The following is a 15796-nucleotide window of genomic DNA, read 5'->3' as shown; positions in this document are numbered from 1 at the left end:
ATTCTTTTCTTCTAGCAGAAAAGCAGACAACTGGTGAAGGAATAGGTGTGGTTTGTTCCAATAAAACTTTATTTACAAAACACTTGGAGATCTGGATTTGGTGCGGAGGCCAAATCACAGAGCTGCTGGGAAGGACAACTGAAGATGTGGACTGTCAAGTGGGGAGCACTTGGGAGGAGTCTGGGGGGTAGCGGACGTGGTTACAAACATAAAGCTCTGGGCCCCACGCTTCCAGACAGGAAAGGACACGGGCCTAGCAGGCCCATGTGCCTGGGCTCCGCGGGAGGCTCTGCCATACGCGGCCTTCTGACCTGTGCAGGGCCTCGGTTCCCTCGACGGTTCCACCGGCTGATCAAAGACCCCCGTCAAGTGCAGAGGAGGAAGCGACAGCCCGCGACGCTCAACCCAGCCCGCGCAGTCGCGGGCCGCAGACCCGCCCAGGTGCACAGTCAGGGGCGGGGCCTCCGCCGCGGGCCTGAGCAGCCGCAGCTCCTCCTCGCGCCTCGGCCCCGCCCAGGGCCCCGCCCCCGGCCTGCTCCTGGTCCCGCCCCCCAGCCCGGGCCCGCGAGCTTTGGCTCGGCCCCGCCCCCAGGTCCCCGCGCCAGGGCCTGGCCCGGCATGCTTTGCGGCCGCACGTGCGGCGGCGTCCCGGGCGGCGGCACTGGAGGTGAGCGCGCAGAGCGGGCGGGCGTGCGCAGACCCGCGGGGCTGGACCCTCTCTGGCTTCCTGCCGGGAGCGCGCTCGGACTGCGGAGCAGCCTTGGGGAGCCGGGGTAGAAGCATAGCGGGGTCCCCGGTGGCCCAGCCCTCTGCGGGCTGCTCAGCACCCCCCGGAGACCTAGCCCAGAGCGCCGTCTTGGTGCCGGTGGCCCTGCCGGCCCTGGGGTGTTGGGACCTTGCCCCGGAAGGACCGACCCTTCCTTTCCTACCCTCAGTTTCTGCGTTGGAAAAAAAAAAGAAGCCCAAATAATACTATTCTCGTGGCAGTTATTGATTAAAATAGGCCCAGCAGTACCCTGCGCTCTTGTTTACGGCAACTTCATTGCTAAGTGAACACTTTTCACAGACAGGGATACTGAAAGCCAGTCAGAGTTAAATAATTGTGAATTTTTACCGGCATAGTCACGGATGAAATGATAGGTTGCTTGGGATATTTAAAAATATCCCAAGGTACTGGGGTTAGGAATTAAACGCAAGAGTTTTGGGGTGCACAGTTGGGCCATAATACTGCCACTTTGCTAGCTGAGGGTTTGGGCCAGTTCACTTAACCTGCCTGTGCCTCAGTTTTCACAGCTTTAAAATAGGGGCAATAGTGGGATGGTGGTGTGAGTGGGAAGAGAAGTGAAACACGATTGGCCATGGGTTGATGTGATTGAAGTTGGTTGATGTACTATTTTGTCTACTTTTGAATATGTTTGTAATTTAGCATAACAGATTTTCTAAAATGAAATTTGCTGTGCATACATGACAGCCTGTGTTCAAATACTGTGCTTGTTAATTGTCTCCTTGGGCTACCATAACAAAGTACCACAGACTGCGTGGTGGCCTAACTGGCGGAAATTTATTTTCTCCCTGTTCTGGAGGCTAGAAGTCCAAGACCAAGGTGTTGGTTTCTTCTGAGACCTTCTTCTTGGCTTGTAGATTGTTGTCGTCTCCCTGGATCTTCAAATGATCTTCCCTCTGTGTTTGTATCCTAATTCTGCTTATAAGACACCAGTGAGATTAGATTAGAACCTAGGCTAATAACCTTAAATTACCTTTTTAAAGACTCTCTCCAAATACGGTCACAGTCTGAGGTACTAGGGTTAGGAATTAAACATAAGAATTTGGGGGTGCACAATTCGGCCCATAACACTGGCAGCTTACTAGCTTGCAGTTTTAGCCAGTTTGCTTTGCCTGTGCCTCAGTTTTCACAGCTTTGAAATAGGGGCAATACCGTGTTTCCCCAAAAATAAGACCTACCCATAAAATAAGCCCTAGCAGGATTTCTAAGCATTTGCACGAGATAAGCCCTACCCCGAAAATAAGACCTAGTGATGGGCGTGGCTACGCAGTGCATCCGCACAACCCATGCATTTTGTCGCAGAGCGGTAAAAAAGACGAGCAGCCCTTCTCATCTGCCCCATGTGACAGCTACTATCCCAGAGGTGACAGGTGCGGGCAGCCCCACCAACAAGGTTGGCTTCCCCCATCAGGTACCAGGCATCCTGTGCGTGCTGCAAGCTGAGGTTTTTGAGGGGAAAACAACACATCCCCTGAAAATAAGCTCTAGGGTATCTTCTTGAGGAAAAATAAATATAAGACGCTCTCTTATTTTCGGGGAAACACAGTAGTAGTAATTAGGTCATGGGATTGTGAGGATTCATTTGTTAGATAAGATATGTAAAGTTCTCACACCGTGTCTAGCATGTATTAATAGTAAGTACTCAATACATTGAACATATGGTAGGGCTTTATCATGGGATGAATGGTGGAGCACACTTAGTGCTATGCCTAGCCATGGGAATACAAATAGTAATTACAGCTGTTATCACAAGGGATATCCGCTGCTGTGCCAGGCGCTAGCTGTTGTATATATGTTCATTCGTGTACTTAGTGACCCCAGAGATGGGCAGGGCAGATGAAGAGGTGATGCACAGAGATGAGCTGGGATTTGAACACAGGCAGTCTGTGCACAGGCGGTGTTGTAGTGTTTCAATTAAAAAGGGTGCAGCCCTTAGAGGATGTTCAGTCTCAGGCAGGCCCGGAGAACTGTTGGCTGACTTTTGTTTTTCTTGGCCCAGGTTGTCAGCAGTGGCAGCACTCATGGCTGGTCCCCTGTGGCGGGCTGCAGCATTTGTACAAAGACACAGGACAGGCCTCTTGGTAGGTTCCTGCGCAGGCCTATTTGGGGCTCAGATCTCGTATCACCTCTTCCCGGACCCCGTGGTCCAGTGGCTGTACCACTACTGGCCTCAGGGCCAGCCAGCCCCACTCTCTCCACAGCTGCAACGCCTCTTCCAAGAGGTGCTACAGGACATAGGCATCCCCGCGGGCCATTCCTATAAGCCCTTCACCGCCTTCACCTTCCAGCCTGTGGTTGCAGGCTTCCCAAGACTCCCTGCTGGGGCTGTGGTGGGCATCCCTGCCAGCTTCCTAGGGGGCCTAGTAATCAACACTGACCATACCGTGGTCGTACATGGGCAAAGAGTGAACTGGCAGACCCCAGCAGGTGCCAGACTGAGAGATTCCCTGACCCTGTCGCATGACGCCCAGAAGTTCGCCTTGGCCAGGGAGGTGGTGTACCTGGAAAGCAGTGCAGCTGCCCTGCAGGCCCTGCTGGCCCCAGCTTGCCTGGCAGGGACCTGGGCACTGGGTGTGGGTGCCAAGCATGCCCTGGGGCTCTATGGAGGCCCCATGAATTTACGGGCTGCTTTCAACTTGGTGGCAGCAGTGGCAGGCTTTGTGGCCTATGCCTTCTTCTCGGACTCTCTCACTCATTCCCTGGAAGCCTGGCAGGACCACCGCACGGCCTCCCTCTCTGCAGCCTATGCCCAGGGTGGAGTGGAGTTCTATGAGAAGATTCTGTCAGGCAACCTGGCCCTGCGCAGTCTTTTGGGCAGGGAAGGGGAGAAGCTGTATACGCCCAGCGGGAACGTCGTCCCCAGACACTGGTTCCGCATCAAACATTTACCGTACACCACCCGCCGGGACTCTGTGCTGCAGATGTGGAGGGTGACACTGAACCCAGGCCGCTCCTGATGGGCTCATCGCAAGGACAGTTCCGGCTTGTGCAGGCACCACACTGCTATTAACTCTTGGGGGCTCTCTTAGTGCCTCTACACCCACGGCTCACAGTCAGAAAAATCACAGGCTTGGGAATTAAATAGCCTGAACTCTACCCTGTGAACTCAGCACTTACGAACTCGTTGACCCTGGGCAAGTTCCTTTATGAATCTGAGCCTTGGTTTCCCAAACTGTAAAATGAAGAGACGATGTAAACTACCTCGAAGAATTGTAGGGTTAGGTGAGATTGTGAACTTAAGGGCCTGGCAGAGAGGATGTGCCATAAATAAACAGGACATTCCCTCCTTTTTGGTCTTTGATTGCCAGTGGGCCGTGGCGTCAGGCTACACCTCACCACCAGAGGTTGCAGTATGTGAACACTTTCTTATAGCAAAGAACCACCCCTCAATTTGCCTGGCAGTCAAATGCCAATTTCCCTCCACTGTGGTAGAGGTTAAAAGATTTATGAGGCCATTATGAGAAGTTAGTGTGGGCCTGAGAGGCTATTTTAAGGTGGGGCCTTGAGGGTGTTGTGAGAGTCAGGGTCTTGCAAATGCAGATGACACTCTCGGGGGATCCAAGAAGGGGTAGAGGGCTACCAGGAGTCCCTGGACCCGAGGGGAGGGGAGGTGTTTCCAGAACCTGGCAAGGAAAACTGTGGCTTGGGAGACTTCACCTGAGTTTTGCCTGAAGGTAGAGGAAGGAAGGAACCATTGCAAAACAGAGTCCCAGTAGGGAGGGAGCTCCCTGGCACCGCCCCAGAGTGGTCAGCCTCCCTGGCCACAGCACGGCCAGGGCTTGGAGAGCAGAGGCAGTGAGGTGGGGTGGGCTTGGCTCTTAGGGGGCAGTGAGGAGAGCGGAGGGGTGGAGGTGAGCAGTGGACTGGGCCTGGTGTCCCCCTAGGGACCCTTGGGAGGCTGTGTCCCTGCCTTGCTTGTTTCTCTTGAGTTCTCTGGTGGTCGATGGCACAGACCCCAAGTTTTGATCCTTAGATGCGATATTGCAGCAGGGGAGAGTTGTGATCGGGCAGCAGGCTCAACCGGGCTTCATGGCATCTTTTCACTGGAGATTACATTTTCCCTGGGAAAGTTTTGAAGAATTCAGGCCTGGCACCGGTGAAACTCAGGGGAAAGGGATTAGGCCACGTGCAGGGAAGGGTGCTCTGCAGTGGCAGATAGTTCCTGGCAGGAGACCTCGAGAGGAAAGTGAGCCAGGGGAGGGGGCCACGGGATGCAGTGGGGGCGGCACACTTTCCTGCTGGGTCACTTGCCATGGAGGACACGGTGAGGACAGCACACTTTCCTGCTGGGTCGCTCACCATGGGCTGGAGCTTAGCATGCTGAACACTGGACCTGGACAGGCTAGTTTCTGAGGGCAGCTGGTCCCCTGCTCATCTCGCAGGTCATGCACGCTGCCCCTCGTGCTCTGCATGTTCTCTAAAGCTTAGCCCAGGCCATCTCAAACTCTCCCACTGAGACCTCACCCAGCAGGTCAGCAGGAAGGCAGCAGCCTTGCTGGGGGCCTGCTCCGGCCCAGCAGTCCCTCTCCCTCCCACTGTGGCTGACCAGCACCAGCCTTCATGCTTGCCCTTCCAGTGGCTCTTCTCCCAGCTCTCCCAGCTCTTGGAAGTATAGGTCTGATTGGGTTGCTCTCCTGCTTAAAAACCTTTAGGGACATCCCTTTGCTTTCTGGCTAAAAGCTCTGTCTCCCAGCTCTGTGGATTCTAGCCTCACTGGCACTTCCATTCTTAACTGCTTTCCCTTCCCTTCCATATGGGCCTTGTGTTCATTGTGTCCTTGCTCTGGACACAGTCTCCAGCCTGCCCTTTGCTCAGTTATTTAGTGCTCCTGCTGCAGGAATACTCAGGGACCTGACCCCTGCAGCGTCACTCCACCTAGGGAACCTCCCCCATCTCTTGCCAGATCCCCATTTATGTACTATCATATACCCTAAACCTCTTCCTAGCCCTACTGCTAACTGTATTTGAGATGTGGTGGTGTTAATGGTTTAACTCTGCTGAAAAGTAATATCTACAGTGGCAGAATTGTGTGTCTTGTTTACAGCTCTGGACTGAGGCTCTCCATATTTTTTAATAAATGAACAAGGCTCTGAGCTACAGCAGACACAGCCCCAGCTCCCTAAAGTCTCAGCAATGACAGTAAGGCTGGCTGGAAGCCCTGGATGAAGCCACTGTGAAACCTATCTGACCCTGTCCTATCTTCCTTACCTTGGAGTTTTCCAAGGGCGGGGCTTGGCCCTGATCTTCTACGGATGCCGACTTCAGTCAGGAAACCAGGACACTTCTGGGTCACTTCCTGTAGGGCACAGATTACTACTCAGGGCAGCAGGAAGATTTTGTGATATATTGTGCCCCTACACACAGATTTAGGGGTTGATCCCAGAAAGGTTAAGAAACATACTCGAGGGCTTTGCATGCGAGCCAGGTGACAGAAAGTTCCCGTGTAAATGTTACCCTGCATCTTTCCTTCTCACAGCCTGCTCACTGTGTGCAGCAATCCTCAGGCCTCTGCCCCGGGTCCCTAGAGAACATTGTTCTACTGACTTGGGCCCTGCCTTCCCCCATCCTAAGTTCATGGTTTTCTGGGTGTAAATATACAGCGATGCCCAACACCCCAGAGCAGTCATGCACAGACCCAGAACCAGGCTGACCTATAGAGAGCTACGTCAGCACACAAAGACCACCCTTCATCCCCACACATACACATGCCCATTTGGACACAGCCTGCTTACAGGGAAGGGAGTCCCAGAGTCATGGCTCTGGCATTGACTCTGACCCTAGCTGGCCCTGCTGCCTCTGTCCCCATCAGTGTCCACAATGCAGGACCCTACTCCACCTTGCCTGGAGCTGGGCGCACACATATGCAACCTGATACTCGTGTGTGCCTAGACCCCAGGCTGAGTCCCAGACGGATGCAAAGGTCACCACCCACTGAGGCCCGCTTGTCTCCTGCCCGCCACGTCCCCAAAGTAATATATTGGGGCCCTTATTAGGCACCACCCTGTGCTATGTTCTTAGAGACTTTTTTGTTTTCCCCAATTGGGGCACATAGTTGGTGATATTATTTCAGTTTTACAGGCAAGGAAAGAGCACAGAAAAGTGAAGAAATTTCCCCTAAATCATAAAGCTTTGTAAGTGGCAGAACAAGGGTTTGAAACTGGCAGTCTGGCTCCAGATTTTGTTCTGAAAACACTAAATTTATACTGGCCTATTTATACTGAGGGTTTCATGGTGCAAACTTTTACTGTGGATTCTACAGCCCTTCTCATGCTGGGTTAGAGGTGACTTTTCATGCTCACTTGTTCTATTAGGAAGAAATGGTCAGTGAGCAGAGAGACCTGGTCATTTCCAGGGAGACCCTTCCATCTCACTGAAGAGGAAGGGGCACCCCGCCTGTCATGCTCAGTGCCTGGGGCAGAGGGCAGTGTCATGGAGCTCTAGGAGACACCAGCTAAGGACAAAGGGGCCTTAGGAGGCAGGGAGGGAGCACAGTGGGCAGCCAGCTGTGGGTTCAAATCCTGGCCCTACCACTGTGGCAGAGCGATCTTGAATAAATGATTTCACACCTCTGGTCCTGAGTTTCCTACCTATAAAACGGGGACATTCGTATGCATCTTATAGCATTGTTTTGACTATCAGAGTGAGAGAGTTTGCAAAATGAGGAGCCTGGTGAGGGTGTATAGTAGGCTTTAAAGGAAGATTGTTTTCCTAAATTTTAGTGCTTTTAAATGGTATAAAATGTTCAGGTCTTGGAGCCGCTGCCCAAATACCAGCAATTGCTTGAGACTGGAGCCCTCCCAGAGAACTCACTGCTGCCAAATACAGCTTTGTTTTAAAGCTTTTCGAATCCCCACTTGGGGCAGTTGTTCAGGTTACTGTCAGTTGACATCTTTGGGAAACTACTTGGCAGCAACTGAGAGCAGAGGACCCGGGTGGCTCTCGGGGGAGATACTGGGCTTTGACGCGGGAGATGGGAGACAGTCCTTTACACCTACTGTACTAGTAATTTTTAAATGCTGAGACATTGTGTTGGTAAGGGTGTGGTAAAGCTGATACGAACGTGTGCTGTTGGTGGTATTTGTGTCGGGCAGCCTCTGAGACGGCCCCTAGTGATCCCCTGTCCTGGTGTTCTTGGCTTTGGGTAATAAACCACCTCCCTTGCTCCTCTCGGTTCTAAACAATAGAATACAGCAACATTAAGGGGATGTCATTTCTGTGATTAAGTTACAAAAGATGGTGACTTCGGTCTTCTAAGCAGACTCTATTGTCTTCTCAGCTTTACCTGTTTTTTCTTGAAGCGTGTTGCCACGTTGGAGAGGCCCATGTCACAAGGAACTAAAGGGACCTCTGACCAACAACCGGCTAAGAGCTGAAGCCCTCTGTCCCACAGGCCACCAGGAACTGAATCCTGCTCACAACCATGTGAGCTTAGGAGAGAATCTTTCCCCCCTCCAGCTTTCAGACAAGGTCCCAGCCTCAGCCAACACCTTCATTGCAGTCTGTGAGAAACCCGAAAGCAGAGAAGCAAGTAAACCATGACCCACAGAAACAACAAGGCAATAAATGTGTGTTGCAGTAAGCCGCTTGGTGTTGTGGTAACTTGTTATGCAGCAATAGATAACTAATACACTTTATTAACTGGCACCATGTTTTTAGCAAGTAATTGACAAAACATGATCCAGTCACAAAGCTATATCTTTTGACTGAGTAACTTCAAATCTAGATTTATCCTAGGGCTATAATCCAACAGAAATTAAATAGTATATGCCCAAAAAGATACATAAGAGCATTAGGTATAAATACAAAAAAATAGGAATAATTGAAATGTTGAATAGCAGAGACTTAGGAAATTTTGGTACATCCACTTGTTGAATATTATTCAGCCATTAAAAACTATCATTATGAAGACTATAGTAGAAGCATGAGGAACTATCTGTTGTAAATGTCAAGTCTTTTAAAAAATATATAAGGTGCTATCTGCATGGGGATTGCAATAATAAAAACATGGTAAGACCTGGAAGGAAATTCACAAAACTGAAAGTAATTCTGTTAGAGTGGAATTTGAATGACTTTATTCATTCAAGTAGTAAGGATTTATCACTGTATACATTTACAGTCATGCGTTGTTTAATAATGGGGATACATTCTGAGACATGCGTCACTTAGATGATTTTGTCATCGTGTGAACATTGTTGAGTGCGCTTACACACACCTAGATAGTATGCCCTACTACACACCTGGGCTATATGGTTTATCGCCTGTCGCTTCCAGGCTACAAACCTGTACAGTATGTTACTGTACTGAACACTGCAGATAATGGCACACAATGCTAAGTATTTGTATATCTAGACATAGAAAAGGCCCAGTAAAAATCTGGTGCCAGTATTATAAACTTAGGGGACCGCCATCATGTATGGGGCTACTCATTGACCAAACGTCATTATATAGCAGGACTCTGTGTGCCTGCATGCACACGTGTGTATCTGTATATAAAGGCCTACTCAGAGGGGTCTGGACCTCCACCCTCTCCTGGCATCAAGGTGACAGATTCTGGCATCCCTGCTTCTGGCCCGGCATTCTTGGGGCACGGCCAACCTTCTGTCTGTTGGTTACTGTGGTGGCCATGAAAATGTGCCGCTCAGACCTGCTGTGGGCGCAGACTTGACTGACAGCCCCGGCTGTTGTTTCTCTCGATCCACCCAGTGCCATGCCTCCAAGGGCTGCTTTCAGCCAGTGCCTGAGCCTGGTGACAGTACTACTGCAGGTGAATTGAGGGACTCCTCCAGTGGGAGACTGTGGCTTGAGGACTCTGCAGTGGCCCGGGCAAGCCATTCCTAGAACTGCTCTGAATTCTGAGGCCCTTCCTTCCCCCTCTCCTCCAGGATGTAAGACTCGTGCCACGGCCTGAGCAATGTCCCCATCTTTCCCAGCCTTTCCCCCCGGCCTTGTCCTTCACAGGCATTCCCCGGTACAGCTCTTACTCATGCAGCCCTGGCTTGGGGTCGAGTTCTCAGATGACCTGAACCAACACAGTCACTCCCTCAGTCAGGTGCAGTGTGAGGTCCTGGGGACACACCTCTGCCCTCAAGCTGCTCAGAGTCCTGCAGAAGAGACTGTTTGACAAGTACACCTGTAGTGACAACACATGAGATCAGGGCTGTGAAGGTGTGTGAGGGAGCACGGGGTGGGGTGGGGGGCCGGGGAGAGCACCCAACTCAGTCTGAGATGGGAGGCAGTCGGGGAGGACTTCCCAGGAGAGGTGACCCTGTTGCTGAAACCCCTAAGAGTGAGTTGAAGGAAGTCAATGACAGTATTGTCAAATACTTATATAATACTATGTGCCAAACACTTTACATATATTAACTTGTGTAATTTCTATTAATACAACAGTCCTATTATCCCCATTTTATTGATAGGTCAAGGCACAGAAAGGTTGAATGACTTCCCACCAGCCAGTGCTGGATTTGGGACCCCGACCCAGGCAGTCTGGCGCTGCCATTGTGCTCTTAGCCACAAGACTTTCACTTAGCTGGGCAAAACAGGCCACAGGGGCGGCCTGTACATACGCCAGCAGTGAGACGGTCCTCATGGGTTTTTATCAGGGTCCAGCCAGGAGGCTGAAACCACATAGTAATCTGAACAGGGAAAATTCAATGTAAAGAATTGCTCTATAAGGAATTATTATTACTGTAATAATGGGGGATTGGAGTGACAAGACTGGCTTGTCAAGAGCCATCTGGACTCAGAGCCACACTGGCCTCGACTTCTTCCTATCCCAGCGCCCAGAACCTTTGTTCTCCAGAGGGCTGTGCTCCTTGCTAGAGGTCAAGGCTGAATCGTATTGATGGATCCAGACTCATGTTATCACCCACCTCTACCCTTCCCTGCTGCTGCCCAGGGTGCTGTGAGGACCGGCTGCCGATGGCAGGCACTGCAGGCTATGAAGGCTGGAGGCCTAAGGAACAGATTAAGGAGCAGAGCCCATGCAGAGAGGGGTGGCAGTACATGCCACTCAGACAGCCGTGTCATTGCTCTATCATCAGACCCTCTGTATGTATAGACTACTGTCATCATCCAACGAGACCTGCCAGGGTCTGACGCCGTGACACTGGCAGCTAGCTAGGCACGGACAGTCACTGTGGCTGTCTGTAGTCATGCGGGGTTTACCCAGCCTGGGCGGGTGGATACTGTTTGCTCACTGGCTCGGTTCTCCCAAGACCTCAAATCAACGTCAGTGTTGAGTTTTCCCCAGCTTCACCCACCAAGGTCCTAGGGCTTTCCCCCGGGGGGCAGGGACTCTCACTTCCCCAGGTCTCTGAGCTTACGTCCCTGAGCTGGTCCACTGCAGAGCTAAACACAGTGCATTGGGAGGGCCCTTCTGGTGCCGGTGCTTGTGAGCAGCCCTGGAGCTCTGAGTCATGCATGTCTTCGGTCGATTTGCTGAGGTAGGAAAGAATTGGAATCTGGGTCCTGCAAGACTGCTGGGCCATCTTGGCCTTGGAGTCAGACCACCTGGGTTAAGGTCCTGGCTCTGCCTGCGCTACCGGTGCCTGCGCCTTCCCCATATATAAGCTGCAATGATGAGTGTCTACCACCTGGGGTTGTTTGAGGCTAAAATTAGTTAATATTTGTAAAGCACCTTGAACAGTCCCTGGCACAGAGTTAAGGCTTGAGGAAGTTGAGCACAATTTTTATTCACCAGTCATTGCCCAAGGCACAGTTGTTGGGAGGTGACTCAAAGCAGGCCCACTGTGGCACTTTTGGAAACGTCTTTGGTGACTGTGATGTGAGTCAGGGTTGGCAGCACTGCCCTACACAGCGTTCTCAATCCCCAGCAGAGTTTTATTTATGTGTCTGACTGCCCTGCTGGCCTAGGACCTCTATAAGGGCAGCAGTTGGGCACACCCACCTCTTATTCTTGGTACCCGATCGGGAAGTGTTTGCTGAACACATGACCTCGTGTGACGGAAGGGAGCGTGACAAGTGGGCCGACTCCAGAGCTGCTGGCCTGTCAAGGTCAGCTCAGTGCACATTTCTCAGGGGGCCTCACAGGGGAGAGGCTGCTATGACAAGACCTTCAGACCCCTTTTTGTCCCCTCTGGATTGGGCTCCTCCAAAGGATCTCCATTATCGGCTGACATTGGTGCAGCGACAGCTGGAGGCCGCCCTTGGCCACTGTTCCCCAGGACCAGAGCAGCCTGCTCAGCCTTCCTGTACCCCGATTGTCCTGCGCTGGTCCTGGGGGGGAAAGGTGGCCCTGCCACGGGGTCTGGACTCAGCCTCTATAGAGGAAGCAAGCACAGATGTCACAGGCTCGAGACCGCTCGAGATTTGGGCCACAGATGTCCACCCTGGCCCGTCAGTGCCTCTTTATCCTAAGCTTGGAGACCCCTAGCTTCCTCCATCTCCTAACGCCTGTTGGACCCACTTTGGATCCAGCCCCTGAGGCTAGCTCTGCCAGCCAAGTGAATGTCAGGAGCCGTCTGTTGCCTAAACCGTGGCAGCTGTTGGGGAAATACTTGCATACATATGAATCAGCTTTGCTTTGCTTCATGATAAGATCTTCAGTTGAGCAAGCGGGATTTGCTAAATTATGCAGAGTTTACAGGTTAGTTAGCCTGAGGAAGGCTGACTCGAGGTCCAGGAAAGGGCAGAAGAAAGGCCTGGAGACCATTAAGGAGGTGCGGCCGGTGGGGGGACCTGCAGCCTGCCTAGTAGCCAGGGCTGTGGCACCTGTGAGAGCGCCAGGCCACACCCCCCTGACGAGTCCCACACGGGGTGGCTCTCAGCAGAGGTGGCAGAGAGCGCTTTTGGTGCCTCACCGGAGGCCTGTTCTGCGTAGCCCCGCGTTGCAGATTCCTCCAGAGAACAGCATCACAGCTCCCGCGTGGGGAGCCAGGCTGGTTCCTTACAGTGTCTCACTGAATCACTACAGGCCCCTTAAAGAAAGGCGGGGTCAGTCTCTGGGTCCCGATGGGAAGCAGCAGCGTGGGAGGTCAAGTCCATGAACCCAGAGTAATTGGTAATGGGGCCAGGCGGGGACCCATGGCGCCCTCATGCAAAGCTCGTGCTGTTTTCTCTGCCGAGGCCGTGTGGCCTCCCTGGGGAGGCAGGGGTCACAGCAGCTGCCTTTTGTGGAGCAGCAAAGCCCCCAGAGACGTGGGGAGCCCCTTCGCCCCTATGCCAGGGTGCTCTGGGGGCGTGATTTGAAGCCATAGCATGTGGGGCACCCAGGGTCCCTCACTAGAGTGTTTCTGTCACTTGGTCCCTGCCTTGTCCCCACACAATGCTGGCCAGGTCTCGCTTCTAAAACTCTGGTTCTTCATAAAACTTTCTCCAAGGAGAGGAAGATAGAGAGTGAAATTAGATCAGCTTCAGAAGAAGCTTCTGAGTCACCAGGGCCCTCATTAAATGCAGAGTCCCAGGCCTGCTGCGAGTGGCTCAATCAGACGGTCCGTGGGCAAGACCAGGAAGCTGCTGTTTCCACAAGCTTCTCCCTGGCTGATTCGGCTGAGCAAGCGGAGATTTGTGTGCCCTAAAGTTTGAGATCCACTGCTTTTGGGTGAGCCACTCTGAGGTTAATGTGCTTTCAGTACCAGAGGAGTGGAGCCCCTCAAACCCATGCAGTCCCTTCAGAGGGAAAAGGCCTCGGCCACACCTGAATCCAAGGCCTCCACCAGGTGACCCACCCGTGTGACCTCTGCCCACCAGCTGGAGCCACAGAAGACACACGTGCACACATATCACACACACACACAGACACTATACACACACCACACGCACACACATAAACACTATACACACACCACACACACATGCACATAAACACTGTACACACACCAACCACACACCACACACACACTATGCACACACCACACACACAGACACTATACACACACCACACACACACCACACATATACACTATACACACACTACACACACAGATACTATACACACACTACACACACACCCGCACATAAACATTGTACACACCACACACACACCACACACACACATAAACACTATACACACACCACACACACACATAAACACTATACACACACCACACACACATGCACATAAACACTGTACACACACCACAGAGACACACCACACATACACACTATACACACACTACACACACAGATACTATACACACACTACACACACACCCGCACATAAACATTGTACACACACCACACACACTATACACACACCATACACACTCCCGCACATAAACACTATACACACACACACACATAAACACTATATACACACCACACACACACATAAACACTATACACACACCACACAGACACACCACACATACACACTATACACACGCTACACACACAGATACTATACACACACTACACACACACCCGCACATAAACATTGTACACACACCACACACACTATACACACACCATACACACTCCCGCACATAAACACTATACACACACCACACACACACATAAACACTATACACACACCACACAGATACTATACACACACCACACACACGCACATAAACATTGTACACACACTATACACACACCACACACACTCCCGCACATAAACACTATACACACACCACACACACAGATACTATACACACATCATGCACACACACACACTATACACACACCACACACACAGATACTATACACACACCACACACACACATAAACACTATACACACACCACACAGATACTATACACACACCACACACATGCACATAAACATTGTACACACACCACACACACTATACACACACCACACACACACTCCTGCACATAAACACTATACACACACCACACACACACATAAACACTATACACACACCACACACACACATAAACACTATACACACACCACACAGACACACCACATAACACTATACACCACACACACACATAAACACTATACACACATCACACACACAGATACTATACACACACCACACACACACATAAACACTATACACACACCACACAGATACTATACACACACCACACACACACTATACATACACCACACACACTCCCGCACATAAACACTATACACACACCACACACACACAGATACTATACACACACCACACACACATAAACACTATACACACACCACACAGATACTATACACACACCACACACATGCACATAAACATTGTACACACACCACACACACACTATATACACACCACACACACTCCCGCACATAAACACTGTACACACACCACACACACAGATACACCACACACATATGTAACACATAAACTATACACAGACACCACACCACACATGCCACACCACCCACACACACGCACATATAACACACATCCTACATACACACATAATACCACATACATACAAACCACATGCACATACACACACCCTGTGTGCTACACACACCATACACACACTGCACATAAACAACACACACATATACCACATGCACCACGCACAGCACATAGACGTATCACACACTCCTATCTACACACACCACACACACAGACACTATACACACACCACACACACACCCGCACATTAACATTGTACACACACCACACACACTCCTGCACATAAACACTATACACACACCACACATACTCCCGCACATAAACACTGTACACACACCACACACACTCCCGCACATAAACACTGTACACACACCACACACACTCCCGCACATAAACACTGTACACACACCACACACATATATACACCACACACATATGTACCACGTACACTATACACAGACCACATATGTACCACGTACACTATACACAGACCACACCACACATGGCATGCCACCCACATACACACACATATAACACACATCCTACATACACACATAATACACACCACATACATACAAACCACACACACATACACACACCCTGCGTGCTACACACACCATACACACACTGCACATAAACAACACACACATATGCCACATGCACCACGCACAGCACATAGACGTATCACACACCCCTGTCTACACACAC

At 51.1% G+C, this 15796-nt stretch overlaps 1 protein-coding gene across 1 annotated transcript; it reads left to right on the top strand.

Annotated features, from left to right (window-relative positions):
- Positions 1-594: 594 nt before the first annotated feature.
- Positions 595-4072, top strand: TMEM177 (transmembrane protein 177). The gene is made up of 2 exons (XM_012749088.2): positions 595-667; positions 2784-4072. The coding sequence occupies exon 2, from the start codon at positions 2806-2808 to the stop codon at positions 3739-3741; it is 936 nt and encodes a 311-aa protein (XP_012604542.1). The 5' UTR covers positions 595-667; positions 2784-2805; the 3' UTR covers positions 3742-4072.
- The last annotated feature ends 11724 nt before the right edge of the window (positions 4073-15796 follow it).

The sequence above is a fragment of the Microcebus murinus genome, chromosome 8 (assembly GCF_040939455.1).
Source record: "Microcebus murinus isolate Inina chromosome 8, M.murinus_Inina_mat1.0, whole genome shotgun sequence".
Taxonomy (NCBI): domain Eukaryota; kingdom Metazoa; phylum Chordata; class Mammalia; order Primates; family Cheirogaleidae; genus Microcebus; species Microcebus murinus.
This window is presented reverse-complemented; position numbering and strand designations above follow the sequence as displayed.

Excerpts from the sequence above, each read along its gene's own strand:
- TMEM177 (XM_012749088.2), top strand. The coding sequence starts at position 2,806 with ATGGCTGGTCCCCTGTGGCGGGCTGCAGCATTTGTACAAAGACACAGG.